Source organism: Trichechus manatus, unplaced genomic scaffold (genome assembly GCF_000243295.1).
Source record: "Trichechus manatus latirostris isolate Lorelei unplaced genomic scaffold, TriManLat1.0 scaffold00031, whole genome shotgun sequence".
NCBI lineage: Eukaryota > Metazoa > Chordata > Mammalia > Sirenia > Trichechidae > Trichechus > Trichechus manatus.
In genome coordinates, this window is record NW_004443967.1 from 12,347,789 (window position 1) to 12,372,449 (window position 24,661).

The 24,661-nt window shown below is 46.6% G+C and overlaps 1 protein-coding gene across 1 annotated transcript in view; it reads left to right on the forward strand.

The window, feature by feature from the left end:
* Positions 1-24,661, forward strand: part of BTBD16 (BTB domain containing 16) — a 66,389-nt gene that overhangs the window by 12,357 nt on the left and 29,371 nt on the right. The window contains exons 4-8 of the mRNA XM_004374913.2: positions 1,311-1,454; positions 13,320-13,409; positions 14,884-14,998; positions 18,061-18,130; positions 19,723-19,853. Of these exons, the coding sequence (XP_004374970.1) occupies positions 1,311-1,454; positions 13,320-13,409; positions 14,884-14,998; positions 18,061-18,130; positions 19,723-19,853 (550 nt within the window). The remainder of the gene's footprint in view (positions 1-1,310; positions 1,455-13,319; positions 13,410-14,883; positions 14,999-18,060; positions 18,131-19,722; positions 19,854-24,661) is intronic.

Genomic DNA, 24,661 nt, shown 5'->3' on the forward strand with positions numbered 1-24,661 from the left:
TAACAGTAATAGTAAGAGGAAGAGGGAGGAGGTGCCCAAGGTCACACAGTCAAATAAGGGCCAAGCTGAGAAATAAGTAGATGGGGCTTGTAACCTCTAAGGTCTTGTCTGGCACTGAGGTTTCGGGTTTTGGGGGATCTCCGGGTGCATTGTCCCTTTCCCCAGCTCTGTACTAACACAGGAGCATACACAGCACTCTCGTGCCTCATCTGGCCTGGCATCCTGGATCCCTCATCTGGCCACCCATCAAAGCCTCTTCCTTCTATAATCACCTGTGCCAACCACAGGTTAGACTCCCACTCATGAAGTCCTTTACAATTTGCAAAGAGCCTTCTTCACGGTGCGATCTCATTTCATACCCTTGAGGTGGACTCCGTGATGATCCCACTCCCCCAAGGAAAGCAAGGCTCGCAGGTACCCACCTCTCTTGTGATGGGCGCCATGTCTTGCACTGTACTGCACTTTGCTGCAGGCTTTCAGATGGGTCATAATTAGGTACTAACGGCCCAACAAGGAGTAGGCTGGTGGTGCCGTGGTTGAAGTGCAGGGGAGCTAACTGGTGGGTGGTTTGAACCCACCAGTTGTTCCTCAGGAGAAAGATGTGGCAGTCTGCTTCTGTAAAGATGACAGCCTTTGAAACCCAGTGGGGCAGTTCTGCCGTGTCCTATAGGGTCGCTATGAGTCGGAATCGACTCGATGGCACCCAACGACTACAGTGCCGCAGTTCTCAGTGGTGGAGGGAGGGCGATTCTGCTCCCTAGGGGATAATTTGACAATGCCTGAGACATTTTTGGTTGTCACACTGGGTGTGGGGTGCTACTGGCACCAAGTGGATTGAGGTTAGGGATGCTAAGCATTCTGCGATGCACAGGACAACCCCTACAACAAAAAATTACCTGACCCTAAGTGCTAATAGTGCCGACGCTGAGACTTCCCTTAAGAGGGAAGGCAAGATGAGCCCCCACCCCACCCCAAGGGTCCCAGCCAGTGCTCCTGCTCTGAGAAGGCTTTCCCAACTCCCTAAACTGGAGGGGAGCTTGTGTGCCTCTGAAATCCTACAGCTGTTGGTTGAGAGCTCTTTTGGATGTTTGTCACTTTCTATGTCATCTGGTAAGACTGTTTGTCTAATCCCTGTAGAAATCAGTAAGTACTGTCCTACTCATCGTCTTGTTCCTGAAAGGTCTAGCAAAACCTCATGCTCAGTATGTCTGCTTCACAGCGGTGACCGAATGAAGACGTGGGAGAAGTGAACCCACCTCTGGGTAGGGACGTTACTGCATCGTTTGCTCAGCAGTATTTTCTCTCCTCAGACGTGATTCTCGAATGCCTGGGCTACAAGTGGGAACTCCATCAGCCCCAGCTTTTCCAGTCCAAGACCCTGACCAGGCTGTACCTTGTGGCCCTGTCGAGGAGCACCACGGACCCCCTGAGGGAACTGGACAAGCTTCTGAGAGGTATCTTCGTACTGGCACCCAGCCTGAAGCCTCAAATGCCCTCTAGTGTGAGAGACCCATGCTGGGTACTTTGTTATGTTCTGAGAATCATAGTCACTTTGATTGTTAAGAGCAAGATTTGGTGGTCACGCTCTGTGGAGCTTAGTTGTGTGACCTCAGCAACTGACTTAACCTGTTTCCTCAGCTATAAAATGGGGATAATAGTTCTTACTGTGTCGCTTTGAAGATTAGGAGAGGTATACGTACATGTCAAATTCTAGAACAAAGCCTGGCACATAGTGGACACTTAGTGTTAATTATTATTCTCATGATAACCCACGTCTTGCCTCATCAGAGACTTACCTACTCATTCATAGAGACTCTACTTCCTTCTTTGCTATGGGGAAACATGGCGTGTTGCCTTCCAAGAGCTTTCTGGAAGGCATAGTCTGACATCTGTGGTTTGTTTGGTCCAGACTATGCTGGTTAGGAGTTTTCACATGTGCATCTATTTTATCGTCCTTTCTTTAAATCAGCCTCATTCCAAAGAATATTTGCATGGAAAAAAATCAAGGCCCTCAGAGTCAGCCAGCAGGTAGGGAGAGTAGGGTGGCACTTACAGGAAGGGGCAGCAAAGCCTTGTTATTCTGGGCCAGGCGGGCTGCCAGAGTCCCCAGGTGCTACCCCTCCCGGGCCTGGAGAGAGAACCCCACTGACTGTGGAATGGGCCTGGCCACCAGCCCCTGACTCTGCCCTCCCACACTGAGGGTGAGCGGGGATTCCCACAGAACCCTAACAACCTCCAGGCTCACTCACGGTCATCTCTGCTCTTCCTGAGCATCTGCGCCGTTGTCTTCATGACATCCACCATCCCTGTGCGGGGTGGCAGTACTCACTAGGAGGTGAAGGATGGGCTCAGGCGGTGAATACATTGAAATGGAATTATCACATTGGTGTTATGGTCTTTAGATGTCTAGAAAGTTTTTGCCAAAAAGAAAAGATTTGACCCTGTTAAAACAGCCCCTCTGAGCCACACCTCCCGGCTAGAGGCTGGAGCAGCCCGGGAGATCCAGGTTACGTGCAGAGATGAAACCTCAGTGCCCTGACTGTCACCCCAGAGCCCTCAACTGTAACGCCAGTGCCCTAGATTGTCACCTCAGTATCCTGTCACCCCAGTACCCCTGATGGTCACCCCAGTGCCCTCGACTGTCACCCCAGTTCTGACTGTCACCTCAGTGCCCTGATTGTCACCCCAGTGTCCTCCCTGCACCCCAGTGCCCTGTCACCCCAGTGCCCTGTCATCCCAGTGTCCTGACTGTTATCCCAGTATCCTCACTGTCACCCCAGTGTCCTCACTGTCACCCCAGTACCCTGTCATCCCAGTGTCCTGACTGTTACCCCAGTGCCCTGTCACCCCAGTGCCCTGACTGTCACCCCAGTATCCTCACTGTCACCCCAGTGCCCAGACCATGACAACTTTCCAGGGTTTCCCTGAAGCCTCACGAACCAGATCAGGCACTGGGACTGTGTCACCAAGACTTTCAGCGGGCACCGTCATGGTCCATTTGCGTGCCTTTAAAAGCAGGCTGCATCTCACAATGTTTGTTTCCTTCCCTTGGAAACATCTGTTTTACTGGCCTGGATTCAGCGCTTGAGAATGTTGCTGGCCCAGCACTGGTGTGAGGGGCTCAGCAGAGTCACAGCCCACCCGGATGCCGCTGCTGAGGCTCTCCCAGCTGCTTGTTTCTGTTCCACAAACAGTTGAGGGTCAGCTGCACTTTAGCAGAGCATGTTTGTTCTCCAGGATGACAGCCATGAAAGAAAAGGCACCCTTTCACCAAAACAATCTAACCGCCTTGGTTTCAGAGAATCTCAGAAGCACGTGGTCAAATTACTATTTGAATATCTGAATTTGAGGCTTTACTTAAAGCGAGGGGCTTACTCCCACCAGCAGGGAACGTTCAGTCCTTCCTTCCACAAATGTCAGTTGAGTGCTTAGTTTATGCCAGGCATTGTGCTAGGAACCACCATCTGGAGGTGGCGGTGAGGAGAGAGATAATAAACCAGAAATGGTGAGAAGGCAAGATCAAAGCATGGTACGTGATAGTACTAGCTACCGTCTCTAACTGTACTATGTGCTGGACACGCATACGGTTGCCGCATTTACTCCTCTCACGGGGGTAAGTGATTGACTGGAGTATGTAAACAGGAGGCCGTGCAGTAACCCACAAGAGGAGCGTGGCCCAGAGTCCACAACAGGCCTGGCATTTAGTGTAGTCAGGTGCTGTCATGAATTGAACTGTGTCCCCCAAAAATCTGTGTGTCAGTTTGGCTAGGCCATGATTCCCAGTACTGTGTGATTGTCCACCATTTTATTATCTGGTGTGATTTTCCTATGTATTGTAAATCCTACCTCTATGATGTTAATGAAGCAGAATGAGAGGCAGTTATGTTAATGAGGCTGGACTCAATCTACACGATTGGATTGTGTCTTGAGCCAATCTCTTTTGAGATATTAAAGAGAGAAGTGAGCAGAGAGAGAGGGGAACCTCATACCGCTAAGAAAGCAGCATCAGGAGAAGAGCATGTCCTTTGGACCCTGGGTTCCCGTGCGGAGAAGCTCCTAGTCCAGGGGAAGATTGATAACAAGGACCTTCTTCCAGAGCCGACAGAGAGAGAAAGCCTTCCCCTGGAGCTGGTGCCCTGAATTTGGACTTCTAGCCTCCTAAACTGTTAGAGAATAAGTTTCTATTTGTTAAAGCCATCCACTTGTGGTATTTCTGTTATAGCAGCACTAAATGACTAAGACAGGTGCTGTCAACTCAGTTCCGACTCATAGCGACCCTGTGTACAACTGAGTGAAACACTGCCTGGTCCTGCGCCATCCTCACAATCATTGCCGTTGTCATGCTTGAGCCCGTTGTTGCAGCCACTGTGTCAATCCATCTCGTTGACGGTCTTCCTTTTCTTCGCTTACCTTCTACTTTACCAAGCATGATATTCTTTTTCTAGGACTCGTCCTTCCTGAAAACACGTCCAAAGTATGTGAGATGAAGTCTTGCCATCCTTGCTTCTAATGAGCATTCTGGCTGTACTTTTTCCAAGACAGATTTGTTCATTCTTCCAGCAGTCCATGGTATTTTCAATAGTCTTCGCCAACACCATAATTCAAAGACATCAATTCTTCTTTGGTCTCCCTTATTCACTGTCCTGGTCTCACATGTGTATGAAGCAATTGCAAACACCATGGCTTGGGTCAGGTGCACCTTAGTGCTTAAAGTGACATCTTTGCTTTTCAACACTTTAAAGAGGTCTTTTGCAGCAGATCTGCCCAATGCAATGTGTCGTTTGACTTCTTGACTGCTGTTTCCGTGGGCATTGATTGTGGATCGAAGTAAAATGAAAACTTGACACCTTCAATCTTTTCTCCATTCATCATGATGTTGTGTACTGGTCCATGTCATGGATTGAATTGTGTCCACCCAAAATAGCTGTCAACTTGGCTAGGCCATGATTCCTAGTACTGTGTGATTGTCTACCATTTTGTCATCTGATGTGATTTTCCTGTGTGTTATAAATTCTCTCTCTATGATGTTGATGAGGTAGGATTAGTGGCAGTGATGTTAATGAGGCAGGACTCAATCTACTAGATTAGATTGTGTCTTCAGCCAATCTCTTTTGAAATTTTTCCACTTCCTCTAGGTTTTCAAATTTGTTGGAGTATAATTTTCCATAGTATTCTGTTATGATTCTTTTAATTTCAGTTGCATCTGTTGTGATATCGCCCATCTCATTTCTTATTCAGGTTATTTGCTTCTTCTCCTGTTTTTCTTTTGTCAGTTTGGCCAATGGTTTATCAATTTTGTTGATCTTTTTAAAGAACCGGCTTTTGGTCTTATTGACTCTTTCGATTGTTTTTCTATTCTCTATTTCATTTAATTCTGCTCTAATTTTTATTATTTGCTTTCTTCTGATGCCCGAGGGCTTCTTTTGCTGCTCTCTTTCTACCTGTTCCATTTGTAGGGTTAATGTTTTGATTATGGCCCTTTCTTCTTTTTGAATGTGTGCATTTATTGCTATAAATTGATCTCTGAGCTCTGCTTTTGCTGTGTCTCAAAGATTCTGGTAGGATGTGTTTTCATTCTCTCTATGGATTTCTTTATTCCATCCTTGATTTATTCTATAACCCAGTAGTTTTTCAGTAAGTTGTTGTTCAGTTTCCATGTATTTGATTTTTCTTCCTTGCTTTTCCTATTATTGATTTCTACTTCTATGGCTTTATGGTCAGAAAAGATGCTTTGTAATATTTCAATTTTTGGATTCTGTTACGGCTTGCTTTGTGGCCTAATATTTGGTCTATTCTGGAGAATGTTCCATGTGTGTTGGGAAAAAAGTATACTTGGCTGCTGTTGGGTGGAGTGTCCTGTATATGTCGATGAGATCAGGTTGGTTGATTGTGGCATTTAGCTCTTCCGTGTCGTTATTGAGCTTCTTTCTGGGTGTTCTGTCCTTCACTGAAAGTGATGTGTTGAAGTCTCCTACTACTATTATGGAGCTGTCTATTTCTCTTTTCAATGCAGTTAGAGTTTATTTTATGTATTTTGGAGCCCTGTTGTTGGGTGCGTAAATTTTTATCATGGTATGACTTCCCGGTATTGACCCTTTAATCATTATATAGTGTCCTTCTTTATCCTTTGTGGTGGATTTTGCTTTAAAGTCTGTTTTGTCAGAGATTAATATTACCACTCCTGCTCTTTTTTGACTGTTGTTTGCTTGATATATTTTTTCCATCCTTCGACTTTGAGTTTGTGACTTTGAGTCTAAGGTGTGTCTCTTATAGTCAGCATATAGAGGGATCATGTTTTTCAATCCATTCTGCCACTCTCTGTCTCTTGACTGGTGCATTTAATCCATTTACATTCAGTGTAATTATTAATAGGTAGGAGTTTAGTGCTGTCATTTTGATTTTTTTTTTGTGATGTTAACAGTTTCTTTGTTCCATTTAATTTTCTGTGCTGAGTCATTTTTCTGTATGTATTTTCTTTTCATCTTTTTCATTTTTGTTGATTTTTGTATTTGCTGAATCTTTGTTTTTCTTCTTTTTTATTTTGATGTGTAGGATTCCTTTGTGGTTACCTTAATATTTACCCCTATTTTTCTAAGTTTAAACCAATCTTTTATTTCTTGATATCGCCTTAACTTCCTCTCCATATGAAAATTCTGTGACTACACTATTTAGTCCCTCTTTTTTTTTTCAATGTCATCTTTTACATATTGACGTCTCTGTTTCCCTATTTTTAGTGTTTTAGCTTTGACTTATTTTTTGTGACTTCCCTATCTGGATTGATATCTGGTTGTTCTGTCTTGTGTTCTAGTCTTGGGTTGTTATCTGATATTATTGATTCTCTAGCCAAAGGACTCCCTTTAGTATTTCTTATGATTTTGGTTTGGTTTTTACAAATTCTCTTAACTTCTATTTCTCTGGAAATGCCCTAATTTCACCTTCATATTTGAGAGAGAGTTTTGCTGGATATATAATTCTTGGCTGGCAAATTTTTCCTTCAAGGCTTTATATATGTCATCCCATTGCCTTCTTGCCTGCATGGTTTCTGCTGAGTGGTCAGAGCTTAGCCTTATTGACTCTCCTTTGTAGATGACTTTTCATTCATCCCTAGCTGCTCTTAAAATTCTCTCTTTATCTTGGGTTTTGGCAAGTTTGGCTATAATATGTCTTGGTGCCTTTCTTTTGGGATCTACCCTGTGTGGGGTTTGATGAGCTTCTTGGATAGATTTCTCCCCATCTTTCATGATATCAGAGTTTTCTGCTAACAAATCTTCAATAATTTTCTCTGTATTTTCTGTTATTCCCCTGTTCTGGTACTCTAATCACTCATAGGTTATTCTTCTCGATAGAGTCCCACATAATTCTTAGAGTTTCTTCATTTTTAAAAATTCTTTTGTCTGATTTTTTCCTCAGATAAATTGACGTCAAGTACTTTATCTTCAGTCTCACTAATTCTGACTTCCATTGCCTCAATTTCACTCCTATGACTTTCTGTTGAGTTGTCTAATTCTGAAATTTTATTGTAAATCTTTTAGATTTCTATTTGCTATTTCTCTATGGATTCTAGCCACCTGTTAAATTTGTCATTTTTGCTTTTGTATAGCTTCCCTAAATTCCTTTATTGCTTTGTCTGTGTGTTCCTTGGCATAATCTGAGTTTTGCCTGATCTACCGGATCTCTTGAAGAGCTCTGTATATTAATCTTCTGAATTCTACCTCCAGTAATTCCAAGACCCTCTCTTCGTCAGGGAGATTTCCTGGTTCTTTGTTTTGGTTGCTTGCTGGAGCCATCATGGTCTGCCTCTTTATGTGATTTGATATTGACTGTTGACTCTGAGCCATCAATAAGTTATTGTATTTATTTATTGTATGTTTGCTTACTGCATCCTAGCTTCTTGTTTTATTTTGTTTTGGTATGCCCAAATAGGCTGGGCGTATGAGCTACTTTGGTTATTGGTGTCTTTGAAGCTCTCACATCCTGTCACCAGGTGATTAGAGCTGCTACTAGGTATGTGAGCCCAGGAGTCCATTTACTTTTCTTATGTGGATCCAGCTCAGGTGTACAGGTCATCAGTCACCGAGTGTGTGGTGTAGGCTCTCACCTACAGTCCTAGATGGGCAGGGCTACATAGGGGTGATTGGAGCAGGCACAGGTATCTGGCTACAGTAGGGGGTTATGTGCTGAGCAAGGTAAGGGGCTGATGGCTGCCCCTGAGTGCCTAGGTGAAAGGTGTATCCCTGTCCCCTACAGTATGTAGGTGGGTGGGTTTTGCAGCTAGACTTTGGGCACCCAATGCTGTTGGCTGTAAGGAATTGGAGGACCCCTCTCATGGGTGGCTAGGTGGAGTGGATGGAGCCACCAGTCCTCAGAGCCCTGATGTGGGTAGGTGAAAACCCTGCTTCATGGGCAGGTTGGTGTCAAATATCACGAATCTGCCACTCCCCTTTAGCTGTTGCAGTTGAAAATAGGCTTCAGGTATATACCCTGTTGTACTATGCTGAAGAGGGCCTAGGCTGTTGAATGGGTCCACACAGATGTAGGTAGGTGTGAAAGGCATTCAAAGTCCACAAACCCCCTATGCCTTTGCCTAGGCAAAGGGGCAGTGCACGCCCTGAGTTCCCAGCTTAGAGGAGCTGACGGTTTCTTTTTTTCCTGTTTGTTCATTTGTTTATTTGTTCCCTCCCCAAAGCCAGGAGAGTGGCTCAGGCATGCAACGGGTCCCACCTCCAGCCTAGAAGGTGCAGCAACCACCAAACACTGCTGGATAGGGACCAGAGTAGAGCGGGGAGGGAGCAGCTGAGGGGAAGAGAGGCACTTCCCAGAGAAGGGAAGGGTTATTTTGATCCTGTGCAGCAGGTTAGACGCTTGCACTTAACTTTCTCAGATCCAGCGCCACGTCCCCCTAGCTCCAGAGGCATGTGCAGACTCTCTACTGCTCGGTTTCTTCTCGCGTGGAAGACACATCCCAAGCGCTACTGCTTGCTTCAACCTGTGTGCACCAAATGATCCAGCCTGCGGGGTGCTGGCCAGGTCAGGTCTGGCACTTCCTCAGTGCTTCTGAACTTTCTCTCCCTTCCCCTACCACTCAATCTGACTCCTCAGCTTTGTCTTTGATGTTCTGGGCTCCTAGATTGTCATATATAATCAATTCACTTTTTTGGGGGGTCTTTGTTGTAAGAGGAACCACAGCAAGTGTCTGACTATTCCGCCATCTTGGCCCTGCCCTAGCCAATCTCTTTTGAGATATAAAAGAGAGAAGTGAACAGAGAGACATGGGATCTCATACTACCAAGAAGCAAGAGCCAGGAGAATAGCATGTCCTTTGGACCTGGGGTCCCTGCGCTGAGAAGCTCCTTGACCAGGGAAGATTGATGACAAGGACCTTCCCTGAGAGCCAACAGAGAGATAAAGCCCTGGAGTGGGCACCCTGAATTCAGACTTCTAGCCTCCTAGACTGTGAGAGAATAAATTTCTCTTTGTTAAAGCCATCCACTTGTGGTATTTCTGTTATAACAGCACTAGATACCTAAGACAGTCCAGTTGTGAGGACTTCTGTTTTCTTTATGTTGAGGTGCAATCCATACTGAAGACTGTGGTCTTTGATCTTCATCAGTAAGTGCTTTAAGTCCTCTTCACTTTCAGCAAGCAAAGTTGTGTCATCTGCATATCGCAAGTTGTTAATGAGTCTTCCTCCAATCCTAATGCCCCGTTCTTCATATAGTCCAGCTTCTTGGAATATTTGCTTAGCATACAGATTGAATAAGTATGGTGAAAGAGTACAATCCTGACGCACACCTTTCCTGACTTTAAACCATGCAGTATCTCCTTGTTCTGTTTGAACGACTGCCTCTTGGTCTAAGTTCAGGTTCCTCATGAGCACAATTATGTGTTCTGGAATTCCCATTCTTCACAGTGTTATCTGTTATTTGTTATGATACACACAGTCAAATGTCTTTGCATAGTCAACAAAACACAGGTAAACATCTTTCTGGTATTCTCTGCTTTTGGCTATGGACCATCTGACATCAGCAATGATATCCCTCCCTCCATGTCCTCTTCTGAATCTGGCTTAAATTTCTGGCAGTTCCCTGTCAATGTATTGCTGCAACCTCTTTTGAATGATCTTTAGCAAAATTTTACTTGTGTGTGATATTAATGATATTGTTTGATAATTTCTGCATCCTTTGGGTCACCTTTCTTTAGAATGGGTACAAATACAGATCTCTTCCAGTCGGTTGGCCAGGTATCTGTCTTACCAATTTCTTGACATAGAAGAGTGAGCACTTCCAGCGCTGCATCCGTTTGTTAAAACAACTCAATTGGTATTCAATTCCTGGAGTCTTGTTTTTCACCAATGGCTTCACTGCAGCTTGGCCTTCTTCCTTCAGTACTATCAGTTTTTGATCACATGTTACCTCCTGAAATGTGTGAACGTCGACCAATTCTTTTTGGTACAGTGACTCTGTGTTTTCCTTCCGTCTTCTTTTGTTGCTTCCTACGTCGTTTAATATTTTCCCTGTAGAATCCTTCAATATTGCAACTCGAGGCTTGAATTTTTTTTCCTTCAGTTCTTTCAGCTTGAGAAATGCTGAGCATGTTCTTCCCTTTTGTTTTTCTATCTCCAGGTCTTTGCACTTTTCATTGAAACCTTTGAAATCTGTTCAGCTCTTTTACTTCATCATTTCCTCCTTTCACCTTAGCTACTCTATGTTCAAGAGCAACTTTCAGAGTCTCCTCTGACATCCATTTTGATCTTTTCTTTCTTTCCTGTCTTTTTAATGACCTCTTGCTTTCTTCATGTATAATATTCTTGATGTCATTCCACAACTTGTCTGGTCTTTGGTCATTCATGTTCAATGTGTCAACTCTATTCTACAGATAGTCTCTAAATTCAGGTGGGATATACTCAAAGTCGTACTTTGGCTCTTGTGGACTTGTTCTAATTTTCTTCAGCTTCAGCTTGAACTTGCATATGAGCAATTGATGGTCTGTTCTGCAGTCAGCCCCTGGCCTTGTTATGAGTGATGATATTGAGCTTTTCTACTGTTTCTTTCCACAGATGTAGTCAGTTTGATTCCTGTGTATTCCATTTGGTGAGGTCCACGTGTATAGTTGCCATTTATGTTGGTAAAAAAAGGTATTTGCAATGAAGAAGTTGTTGGTCTGGCAAAATTCTATCATGTGATCGCTGGTGTTGTTTCTATCACCAAGGTCATATTTTTCAACTATTGTTACTTCTTTGTTTCCAACTTTCACATTCCAATCGCCAGTAACTGTCAATGCATATTGATTGCATGTTTGATCAATTTCAGACTGCAGAAGTTGGTAAAAATCTTCAATTTCTTCATCTTTGGCCTTAGTGGTTGGTGTGTAAATTTGAATAATAGTGGTATTAACTTGTCTTCCTTCTAGGTATATTGATATTATCCTATCACTGACAGCTTTGTACTTCAGGATAGATCCTGAAATGTTCTTTTTGACAATTAATGCAGCACCATTCCTCTTCATTGTCATTCCTAGCATAGTGACCATATGATTGTCTGATTCAAAATGGCCAATACTTGTCCGTTTCAGCTCACTCATGACTAGGATATTGATGCTTATACGTTCCATTTCATTTTTGACAACTTCCAATTTTCCTAGATTCATACTTCATGCATTCCATGTTCAGATTATTAATGGATGTTTGCAGGTGTTTCTTCTCATTTTGAGTCATGCCACATCAGCAAATGAAGGTCCCGAAAGCTTGATTGCATCCACATCATTAAGGTCAACTCTACTTTGAGGAGGCAGCTCTTCCCCAGTAGTGACTGCCATACCTGAGGGGCTCATCTTCTGGCACGATATCAGACAATGTTCCACTGCTATTCATAAGGTCTTCTCTGGCCAATTTTTTCCGAAGTAGATTGCCAGGTCTTTCTTCCTAGTCTGTCTTAATTTGGAAGCTCCACTGAAACCTGTCCACCAAGGGTGACCCTGATAGTATTTGAAATACCAATGGCAAAGCTTCCAGTATCACAGCAACACACAAGCCATCGCACTATGATAAATTGATAGACACGTTGTGGGGCACTTAGGAGATGCTCAAAAAATGTGTGTTGAATAAGAGCCTAAACAAAGCCAGGTGCCATGAGGATGGTGGGAGAAGTCTCACCAGCATTGCTTGCCTGAAGAAAATAGATCTTTGATCTTTTTTCCTGCAGTCTTTGTAGTTGCCAAGTGTGACATACTCCTGACTCATGCCATTTTTACTACCCAGAATCTTGAACTCACTAGACTTGGGATTTGGGTGATAGAATCCATCATTCCATTAGTTCAACTGCTATTTACTGAGTGCTCATATGTACAAGAGCCTATGCTAGGTCCTGGGGGTAGGGTGGTGAGGAAATCCTCCAGTGTTCTGCCCACAGGGAATAGAAATAGTAAATGATGTCATAGAGAAAAGAAATAAAGCTGGTGGCAGAGAAAAAGTGTTGGTGAGTGGGCCATTACCTTCAAGATGGCACCAGGGAAGGCCTCTCTCAGAGGCAACATGTGAGGAGGCCCTGACAAAGGTGGGGTGAGCCCTGTAGCCCCCCAGGGGAAGCAAGCTGGGCAGAGGCAGGTGTCGAGGATTCAGTGAGTAGGAGAATAGTGGGAGGGGGTGGAGGCCATGAGGGTCTTGGCGCCATTGGAGGGTCTTGGACTTGTGTGCCAACACTGTGGGGCCCCTCTGGAGACATGCTAGCAGTGCATGCTGTAACTTACATTTTAGAATAACTCTGAACAGATCAAGGAGGCTGGGCATGAATCAGGCTCCCACTGCTTCCAGGCGGAAGTCCTCAGTGGCAGTGGTCCTCTGTTTGGAGATCTGTGGGGCAGAGTTTCCAGTGCCTCTGAGTAGAAGCCCCGTCCCACATGCATCCTTCAACAGGCATTCACTGTTCACTGTGCTTCTATCTTGTGCCAGGCCTGACCTAGGTGCTAGGGAGGGATACAGAAATGGATGAGGCCCACTCTTTGCCCTCAAACTGCTCACAGTATGTATGATATTATCATTGGGGGAAGCTGGATAAAGGGTACACAGGAACCCTCTGTACTATTTTTTTCAATTTTTTGTGAGTATTAAACCATTTCAAAATAAATAATTATTTCTTCTCAACAACACCAAAAATAAAATAAATTATAATAAATAAACATTTGGGAAAAATTTGTCCACTAAAACAAAACAAAGAAATGTAGTGTGATACATGAGGTGCAAAGGGTAGTGGACACTTCACACTGTATCTTGCAGAACTCAACTGTGGTGACTACATACATCATTATCCAATTTTCTTTACTAGCTCAAACACCTGGGAAGAGCAAAGAACCATCCCCCATAAAGAAGATGACCATTTCTTTGAAGATCAACGACCCACTGGTCACCAGAGTTGGTAACATATACTTGTCTTCATATTTTAGGAATGCCATTGAACAAGCAGTCCTCCCCGATTAAAACAAAACAAAACAAAAACACAGCAAACAAGTGGCACACAGTGTTCAGTGCTTCCTTCTTAAAAATTCTTGAAGAGTACAAAGAAAGAAGGGGAAAGAAAGTTGGGAGACCTTGGGAAAGATGAAAGAAGGCAGAATGCTACTACATAGGAGTGCTTGTCGTTGGGAAAGAGGCATGAAACACGCAGAGGAGGGAAGGGAGTGGTAGGCTTCTCAGGACAGACCCAGCAAAAATGTACTGCCCTTCCCCACGCCCACTGACTGGCTTCTGGCAGCAGAGGTCTCCCCCAGGGTACGCCCCTGGGCTCACTCTCCCCCATCCCTTCCCAGCCACCCAGAAACAGACTTCTGTGTTAGTGCACCAGGCGCTAGCTCATGTGAACTCACGGGCTCATGGACTGGGTCAGGAAATAATCCAGCTGAGCCCTGGGTAAACCAGCTGTCTTCAGAGCACATTCAAACCACACTCCAGCATTATTTGGGATTGTGGAGAACTTGGAGTGAGCCAAGTCCATCCTGGTCCCTAGCCAAGGCAGTTTAGTTCAAATTATCCCAGTTCTTTCCAAGGGAGCTCTGGTGGTACAGTGGTTAAGAGCTTGGCTGCTAAACAAAAGGTCAGCAGTTCGACTCCACCAGCCACTCCTTGGAAGCGCTATGGGGCAGTTCTGCTCTGTCCTATAGGGTCACTGTGAGTCGGAATTGACTTGGCAGCAACCGGTCTAACTTTTCTGAAGCCCCAAGACTCTGAGGGAAATCTACTGTCAGCTACGTTTCATTTCCAAAGAAAAAAAATACCCCTACCTACATACAAGTCACACATATTTGCAGTAGGTAGTCACATCCCCCCATGGGCTATGGTCACCAGGTTAGGAAAAAATCTGTTGCCGTGGAGCCACCTCCAACTCATGACAACTTCATGTGTGTCAGAGTAGCACTGTGCTCTGTGAGATTTTCAATGACTGATATTTTGGAAGTAGATCACCAGCCTTTTTTCCAAGGTTCCTCTGGGTGGACTGGAACCTCCAACCTTTCAGTTAGCAGCCAAGCGCTTACTAACCGTTTGCACCACCCAGGCAGCCTTCAGGTTAGGAAAGAACCTCTGAAATGGTCTCACCCCTGAGGTGACCCCAAGGCATATGCGAGCATCCTTTCTGCAGGAGCCTAGTTCTCTTTAGCTTCATCCTCAACTCCTAGCAGGAGGCTGAGAGCACAGAGCATCTACACACAGGTCAAGGAGGGCTCATTTTCTCCAAACACATCTCTGCCCACCTGGCTTCCACATGCTTGAGGTGGCCGGCAGGGACACCTGTAAGAGAGAGGTATGCAGGCAGTTCCCAAGGATGTGGGGCAGCGCCACTTCCCGCGTGCAGAGGTCCCCCCTGACCATCTTCTCTGATGCTGCCTCCTCCCCAGCTTTTGCTTCGGCCCTGAAAAACCTCTACATGAGTGAGGTGGAGATGAACATGGACGACGTGCTGGGAGTGCTGGCTTCTGCACACATCCTCCAGTTCACCGCCCTATTTCAAAGGTAGGGAGTGCGCTGGGTCAGGGCCAGGACCAGTCCCCGACAAGATCAAGACAGGGACTCGGCCCCTTTCCTAGACCCTCTTCCCTGAGCTGGGACACCTGGGGTTTCTTTGCACTGAGCAGGGCTTTGAGCCTGGAAAGGAACTAAGACACTAATTCACACTAGCATGTTATGAGCTCATAACAGCCTCCCTCCAACAGCACGCTCCTTTTAACCAAATGATTCTTGATTCATGGAATGAAACGCAAATGATGGCATTTCTACCATGAGGAGAGATTTTGCAAGAGTGCAAAGTGATTTCCTGCTAGCTCTCAAAGCTTGCTTGCTTATCAATTTCACCGATTTTCATTTTTGGCTAAAAAAAATCTCTCTCTTCCATTTAGTTCACATGCACACAAACCGGCCGTTTGAAGACAACCAGCCCAACTTTTCCCATCACTGCCAGCGCTCGTTTTCCTGCTCATTCCAAGAAAACCTTGCTTTTTCTTTTAAATAATATTTTGAGCTCTACAGAAGTTATACACGGTGATTGTCGATCCTGTGGAAGAGAGAAAAAACACAAAGAACAAAGTCAAAATCGCGCGTTATCCAAGATGCATGGATAAACAGAAAATGTGGTACCTACGTACAACGGAATATTATTCAACCATAAAGAGAAATGAAATTCTGATGCGTTGTATGACTTCAGTGAACCTTGAAAACATTGCGCTGAGTGAAATACGTCAGTCACTAAAGGACATTCATTGGAGGATCCCTCTTATATGAAATATCTAGAATAGGCAAATGCTTATAGACCAAAGCTGATTAGTGTGGAGGGCAGGTGCAGGGTCTCTCCTGGGGACCCTGCAGGTTTCAACCCACTGTGTGGAGTCCACGTAGTCAGCTTCACCCAACAGATGCTTTGAGCCTCATTCCACCTGGGGACACTGAGATGTCTTGGGCCAGGCCCTCCTGGAGGATCTCACAGCCTCGTCAAGGACACAGTTGCCCTGTGACCAAGGCGCGCAGGAGCTCAGAGGCAGGGGGTTGCTTTGTACTGGACACGTCTGCAGAGAGCACATGAGCAGGGGACCACGGTCTTGAAAAGGCACCCTGGGCAGCGGGGCGGCCAGAAGGAGGCAGAGAAGCCCAAGAGGCTCAGCCTGGTCAGACCCGGGGAGGGGATTCAGGCCGCTGTAAGAAAGAAGAGCTGGAGGTGTCAGCAGGGCAGGCTAGGGCCAACTAAGGAATTTGACCTTCACCTGCAGGTTACGGAGGACAAAGGTCTGGATTTTCCTGCAGTCCCCAACACCCTTCCATAGTATGTGTCCCCATTGTCAGCTCAGCATACTTGTGACTTACAGTACTTTCCAGAGTCACAGCTTTGTCCTCAGGTCATTTCAGAGCAACTGTTTCCCGGTGCTGTCCAGGAAGACCCCTCCGACCCACGCGCTGGAAGGGCTGCCTCCAGCCACCTTCTGTCTTGGAGCCTAGGCTGCCCTCCCTTGGTCCCGGATCCAAAGGCCCATCTTAACTTGGGAGCCATGGCCCTGGCTTTTCTGGGGAAGGAGGAGGATGGCAGGTTCTTTCTTTTTCTTCCTCCTCCCCATTCCTTGCTTTGAATGCCAGAGCAGGAGGACTTTGCAGATCATGGCCAAACCTCTCATTTCACTGATGAGCAAACCAGGCTGCCTGGGGCCCCTAGGACCTACCCCAGATTCCACAGGTAGCTGTAGGGGGTTGGTCCTCTGGGTTAGAGGCCGGGCGAGCCCTGGCATGCAGCTGGGCTGGGTCTTGCCTGGATTTGAGAGGCTGGTGGTGGCCACAGGCAGGGGTTTGGCAGCCCGAGTGTCAGCCTGTGTGTGGAGTGGGGCTGAAATGCCCCCGGGCCCCTCCGACATCATCGTAGCATCTGAGTGTTGGCGAGACCGCCGTCTAAGCTGAGCTCCCAGCCAGTGGAAAATCACCCAGAAGGCTGCGTAGGTCTGAATCACGCACACCTGAGGCCTCCCTCTTTGGGGGAGTGAAGAATGTCACAGGTTCTGCCAGGTGATGTTACTTCCACTCACGTGCCAACCTCTGCGTCAGTATGTTGCAGTCATGGTTGTCACATGTGTGTATATGTGCACAGTCATGTACACACACATAGACACATATACACACATGGAGCATTTCCCTGCTGGTCACTCGGGTTCCTCCAGGCTGAGTCAGAACCTCTATCTAGTTCTAGAACAGCTCCATCTTCCCAGAGGAGACCCCGTGTCTATTAAGCAGTCACTCTCCGCGCCCCTTGCCCCAGGCCTGGCCAACCACTAATCCGCCCCCTGTCTATTCTGGACGACAGAACCAACCAACAAACAAACCCGTTGTTGTCGAGTCGATTTTGACTCATAGGGACCCTATAGACCAGAGCAGAACTGCCCCATAGGGTTTCCAAGGAGCGGCTGGTGGATCTGAGCTGCCGACCTTTTGGTTAACAACTGAGCTCTCAACCACTGCACCTCCAGGGCTCCGTCTATTCTGGACATTACGTGTAAATTGTATCATGCACCATGTGGCTTCTTTCAGTCAGCGTAATGTTTGGAAGGTTCGTCCACTTGCGGCATGTCTCAGTGCTTCGTTCCTTCCCATGGCGGAACAATAAGAAGGGTATATTTTGAATCCACTTGAGCCCTGAGAGACAGAGGAGTCGGACCCCACCTAGCAGCACTGCAATGGTCTCTGCAGAAGAAAAGGATGCCTCAGGTAGCGGGGTAACCGTATGGCACCTGGATTAAACCTCAACAAGGCCCCTTTAGATGCTTTAGCTTTGAACATGGTACTGCTCCCCGGCTTCCAGGCTCCCTGTTTTCCCTGTTTCCTTGTGAAGGATTTGAGCTCAGGCCTTGCCTCCCTCAGCCCAGAGTTCTTTGCAACAGGCCTTGCTCGGCTTGTCCTCTGGCCAAATGTCCATATCTCTAAAGCGAGGCTCCTTCCACGGGAAAGGGCTCTGCCCCAGGTCTGGAGCTGACTGAAGACCTCCTGGCTGCTGGCTTCTTTGAAAGCAGCCAGGGGCCCTCCAGGAACATCTGTTCTCTCTGCAGGTGTGTAGCCATAATGATGAACGGGCTCACGCCGAGCACTATCAAGAACTTCTACGTGGCCGGCTGCAAGGTGAGCACCACCTGGACAGGTGGGCACTTCGCACCTGGGGAGGGGGGCTTCAAGAGCACTCCAGTCTCTGCCATTTCACCCACCAGGCCCAGCCCCAAAAATCAGTCTGAAGGCATCAGCTTAGGCATGGCACCATTTAATTTTGCCAAGTGAACACATTAAAAAAAAAAAAAAAAAAACTCATTTTATTTCTATAAGAATATTTTAATACTAAAATAGCAGAAAGGCTTGAATCTTCAGAGGAAAAAAGCACAGCCTTTCTCACCAAAAGAGCAGACAACCCTCCAGGACATTTTTACCGGAGGTTAGTGAAACACTGCTCCACCTGGGTCCTGGTCCGCGTGTCCGTGTTATGATGGGAATAAATGACGTGATCCAGCCCTCTCATTATGCAGAGGAGAAACTGAGGCCTTGGAGGGAGGCATCTGCCAAGGTCACACGCTCGTGAGTGGCAGTGCTGGGTCTGAACCCCAGGCCTCCTGACTCCCCAGCGACCTCCGGGTGACAACCATTCACGCTGCAAAACAAAATGCTTTACTGTAACTTGGTTCCCACAGTGTGTCACGGTGCTCTTATTCTCACATGTAGGTGGTTCAGTGGTAGAACTCTTACCTTCCACGCGGGAGACCCAGGTTCAATTCCCAGCCAATGCACTTCATGCACAGCCACCACCCGCCTGTCAGTGGAGGTTTGCTTTTTGCTATGATGCTGAATAGGTTTCAGCTTCCAGACTAAGACAGACTAGGAAGAAAGGTGTGGCAATCTACTTCCAAAAATCAGCCAATAAAAATCCCATGGGTCCCAAGAGTCCAATCACAATCTATTGTGAGGATAGCACAGCACTGGGAGGCGTTTCATTCCAATGCGCGTGGGGTCACCATGAGTCAGGGGCTGGCGCGATAGCAGCCAGCGACAACAAGGATGGCTTAAACTCCTGTTTTGTCAAAGACAGCTGTATGTCCTCATCTTTAGTCCACTAGTAAGGAGAATGTCGCTCTTGGTGGCTTCTTTCTGCTCAGATCAACATTTCTCAGCACCTCTTTGGCCCAGGACAGACCCTGGGCCCTGAGGACACTGGAGGTGTATTAAGACCCTTGCCCATTAATCTGTCTTGTTTTAGAGTGTGTGCCCATAAGAACCACCAACTCCACACGGGGTATGCCCACAGGCCCTGTCCGTGACCAGCCACTGGCTTTACCCCAGAGATGTCAGCATGCGAGCCCTGTGGCCAGACCACCTGGGCTTCAGTCCACCTCTGCCACTTACCACTCGAGTGGCTGCAGGCAAGTCCCAGGAACCTCCGAGCCTCAGTTTCTTCATCAGTAAAATAGGGATAGTAGTAACGTCATCAGACTGCCATGAGGATTGATGTCCATCAGCCGTGCCCGGTGCCCTGAGCACGGTAAACACGAGGACAGTGTTATCTGCTGTAGTCCGTGTGCTGATTTACTTTTTGTTATTTTAAGAAAAGGTTTGAGCACATCTGCAGCCTGAGACTCTGGGAGCACACACGTGTAGTACCCCCTCAGGCCAGCAGAGGGTGCTGAGCGTTCATAAATGCCTTTACTGGTTGGGTTTTCTTGCTTTCTCAGTACAAGGAAGAACAGCTCACCAAGGCCTGTGAGAAGTGGCTAGAAATGAACCTGGTCCCTCTGGTGGGGAAGCAGATCCACCTTCGGAATATCCCTCAGGAGCTACTCCACAAAGTGATAAAGTCCCCCAGGTCAGAGCTGGTGTCCAGGGTGGTGTGGGCGGACCAGGGGGCTGTAGCTAGGGGCCATGGGGGGAGGTATGTGCTTAGTGGGGGCTGCACCCACACCCCTGCTGACGTGCCCAATGGGCGGAGCCTCCTTGATCCCAAATTTCCTGCCCTCCTGGGCCTCAAGCCACCAAAAATGCAGGTACTGTGCATGGAGCTGAGGTGCCCTTGTGGTGCAGTGGTTAATCGCTCAGCTGCTAATCAAAAGGCCAGTCATTTGAACCTACCAGCCACTCTGTGGGAAAAAGATGTGGCAGTCGGCTTCCGCAAAGATTACAGCCTTGGAAACCCTGTGGGGCAGTTCAACTCTGTCCTATAGGGTCGCTATGAGTCGGAATCAACTTGACGGCAATGGGGGTGCATGGGGCTGGGAGAGAAGGCTCCCTTCATCCTCCTTCATCTGAGTTGGCCCCCTCCAGGAGGCTGTTGGCTCATTACCTACTTGGGAGAGAAAACCAAAAAACCTCATAGCCTACGTAATTATTTTTTAAAAACCTGGCAACATCGATACACATTCACTGTGGACACTTCGGCAAGTAGGGAAAAAACAGAAAAGGTCAGACAGCCACCCTCCTCCTCAACCAGTTTGTATCTCTAGCCCTGACTGCTCTCCTGAACAGCTCTAGACCCAAATATTCGATTGCCTGCTTGGCCCTTCCGACACTCCAGGCTAAAACGCTACTCTTGATGCCTCCTTCCTTTACCTCCCACCTCCCCAGGGTTCCTGGACTACCCAACCAGCTGCTGTAGCTAGAACCCTGAGAGGCACTCTGGACTCTGCTTCACCTTCACTCCCCGCACCCAGTCAATTCTATTTTCAAACGGAGCTGTCTCCATGGGCCTCTCTGCACGGGGCGCTGCCCAAGACCAAGGCCCTACCGTCTCCCACCTGGACCAACACAGTGACCTCTAACTGAGGGTCTTGACCCCTTTCAATCATATCGATCACCAAAGAGCCTTTGGTTCCTTCCCTTCACATTTGGGTCTCTGTGTGATCTGGCTCCTTTATCTCATGCACCCTGTGGCCACCACTCCCTAGCCTTGCTGTGCTCCTTCCCCTATAGCTCCTGTGCATGCTGTCCCTTCTACCTGAAATGCCCGTCCCTGGCTGGCCTCTTTGCATCCTTCGAGCAATTCATGGAGCCATTCCCCGGTGCTTGGCCTTTCAGAATTTTCCCCAATGGTTTACTAACATTAGTAGCACCTTGGTGAACATACTTCAATGTACATGGATCTTAGATTAAATTCCTAGAAGTGAGATTACTAAATCAAAAGGACTTCTGGTTTGTTTTTATTAGTCTTTTTAAACATGTTTTGTTTGAAAATTATTTTAAGCCTACAGAAAAATTATAAGAAGAGTACACAGAATATCTGTACACCCTTCCCTCGATTTACCCTATTGTTCAGTTTTTGTCCTGTTTGCTTTATCATTTCCCTCTATGTGTGTATCTATAAATACACATATGCTTTTTTCTGAACTTTTTGAGGGTAAGTTTCATACATCATGCTTCTTTACCTCTGAATGCTTCAGTACTTATTTCTTAAGGAAAAGGAGATCCTCTTATATAACTGCCATGCAGTTATCAACTTCAGGAAATTTAACAGTGATGTGTTGGAGGGGAAAAACATCACAAGGTTTAGTAAAGTAAAAAAGAAAGTTTTATTTGGCATACATTCAAAAGGACAAAAGTGGAAAGCGGACAAGCATGCTGCCAGAGCTAGAATGTCCGCCCGAATCCAAAGAATATTACAGAATAGGCGAGAATGGGAAAACGGACAAGCATACCGCCACAGCCATGTCTGCCCGAGTCCAAGAACAGTTACAGAGCCATCGGTATATATCAACATCACAAAATGGGTAGAATCATTGAAAGTGTCACTTTTTCACTGATTGGCTAGAAATTGTAATCTTACATTTTGAATCATCTTTCTTAACAATCATTGGTACGGGTTTCAGTAATGAAAGTCAGGAGGGTCTTCATTGGTGCCACAAATTCCTATTCACTAAATGCTGATACAAAAAGATAAGAGTGGAAAGTCTTTTGTGTTCTGTTTGATAGGATTTTTGTGAAAGTTTCCCTAAAAGATATTTTCCAAGATTATCTTAGCTATTGTCTTTACACCTCAGGGCCCAGTTGATGTGTCCTTGAGAGCCCAGCTGGGTCACATTCTGTATGCTCAAGGAGAGGGAATAATAACTCCAATATTATTTCCTAAATCAGATGTAATACTTTAAAATCATTGACTCAATACTGTCCTTTATAGCATTTTTCCCCTCCAGTACAGAATCCAGTCTAGAATCACATTGCATTTAGTTGTCATGTCTCTTTGGGACTCTTTTTAAAAGCTTTTTGATACCCATTGTTACATTACCAAAGTTATATTCCCTTAGGGTGAATTTCAAAAGTGAGAACTAAATTCTACTAAATATTGTAGAGGTAGATTCTAAAACAAATGTTTGCTTATGTTTTTGTGGTAGAAAGCATTCTGATTTCAGAAATTAGATGTAAAAAGATTTACTCTACTGTTGGTTTGAACTTACTAAGCAGCTTGCAATCTCAAGAGTGGTAGAACAGACTTAGAGTATTGAGGGAGACCTTATTATCTAATAAGACTTCAGGAAACCAGGCCCAAGAGCAGCCCCAGGGTGCCAAATGTGTTCTCAGAGTATTTCTGCTTTTCTGTCCTCCGCTTTTCCCCATGTGTGCACTCTCCTGCCCTCCACAGGAGCATGGCTTATGCAATCATTGAAGAAAGATAAACATGTCAGCTCTTAGGTTTTTCATAACTCTGTCCCTCCCTTGGAAAGACTGAGCTGTCCCACCCTGGTAACATTTAACCAAGAAAGGGAAAAAAACCGTCTAACCACAACCAGCACGTAAATGATGGGCTTGGCCTTGCAAAACGTACGCTGGGCAGGAAAAGAGCTCAAGAACATGACGTGTCCAGTGTCTAGACTCACAGGTTTGGGGAGACATGACTGATGGGGACACTGGGTCCTGGTCCTCTGGCCCCTCCCCGGGAGCTGTCTGCAGAGACAGTCCAGGGCCATCCTGGCTGATGGGGGGAAGGGTTTTGCGTGGCCTCGGGGATGTCAGCAGCCCGAATGCCCTGGGTGGACAAGGTGAGCATGACCAGGGCTGACAGCTATGGGCACTCACGGGCACACCATCCCAGGTGGAGTCTCCTCGTCCAGCTGGTCTCCAGCAGCCCCTGCCTTAAAGCTTGAAGTGTGGGGAGTAACAGCGAGTGCAGGAGAGGGCTGGAGCTGTGCCCCGAGCAGTGAGATTGTTAGAAATGTAACCAGCCCAGGGCCCCTTGTCTTAGGCCTTTGCTAGTGTCAGGCTGCCAGCTGGGGGATCTGGTACCACAGACCACCCCTCATGAAGGTGGGCCTTTTCGGGTGTGCTGTGCTACATACACTGTCCCATGAGTCCCCACAATCCCATGCAGTGGGTACAATTATTATCCGTCTTCCACAGGTGAAGTTGCTGAAGGGCAGAGCATTGAAGGGATACGCCCTAGCCTAAAAATGGGCGGGGTGGGGCGGGGCTTGTGCCCAGGTCTTCTGTGACTCCAAAATCCACACCCTTGACCTTGAACCTCCTCATTTGTTATGGAGGTTGGGGCTCCCCAGCAACTAGAAGATGACAGCAAGAAATGGACTAGCCTAAGAAGCCACATGGCCCCAGTGAGGTTTGTGTGGAAATGCCAAACCTCAAGGTCAGGGTTGAGGCGTCCTCAGTCCTACTTGGCTGCCCCTCCAACCGTGGACTGCAGCCGTCCCCCAGTTTGTGGTTGCAGGTATTTGAGTTTCTGGGTCTTGTCGGAACAACATCCATTTCTCAGCAGAAGCTTTATCTGCTGGCAGAGGCCTGACTAAGGTGTGGCAGGCAGGTGCCCTGGGTGCTTCTTGAGGAAGGCGCCAAGGAGCAGTTTCTGTTGACCACCGCAGTTTCCATCGCCAACTGTGAGAAATCATTCAGCAATTTAACACTAATTGCCACAGGCGCTATTTTCTGTAGGTAGACCCCTCCTTCTGGGCCATTCCGCCTTCCGCTTCTGAAGTCTCTTTGACCTCAGTGTCCTTTGGGGTTTGCTTTCCGTTTTGTAAACAACCTAGAGTAAAATATACACCATTTTCCGGACCTCCTGAGCCTCTGGTTTTAATTTATTTTCCCAGGCCTTTGGTTTTCGGTTAGTTTTCTTTTCAGAGGTCACCATTAGGTTATCCTGTTCTAACTCCCGGACATGATGAAACCCTCTGGAAGCTCCTTGTAGACCTAGGAGGATAGAGAACTCGGAGTCATGCTCATCTCTGTGAAGGGTTACCTTCCAACCAGCTCAGAGGGCACTGCATCCCTCTTTGTTTCCATTTCTGCCTGATGTCCCTGTCTATGAGAAAGGAGCCTGAGGTCTCAGGAAGTCCCTAAGCAAAAGCGCCCCCTCCCCCGACCCAGCCCCTGTGTCCTCCGTATACAGCACCATCCCACAGCGTTCTTTTGTTGGTGTTGTGCTTTAAGTGAAAGTTTACAATTCAGTTTATACACACATTGTTATGTGACCCTTGTTGCTCTCCCTATACTGTGACAGCACACTCCTCCTTTCCATCCTGGATTTCCCGTGTCCATTCAGCCAGCTCCTGACCCTCTCTGCTTCTCGTTTCACCTCTAGACAGGAGCTGCCCATTTAGTCTCATGTATCTACTTGAGCTAAGAAGCACACTCTTCACGAGTATCATTTTATGTCCCATAGTCCAGTCTAATCTTTGT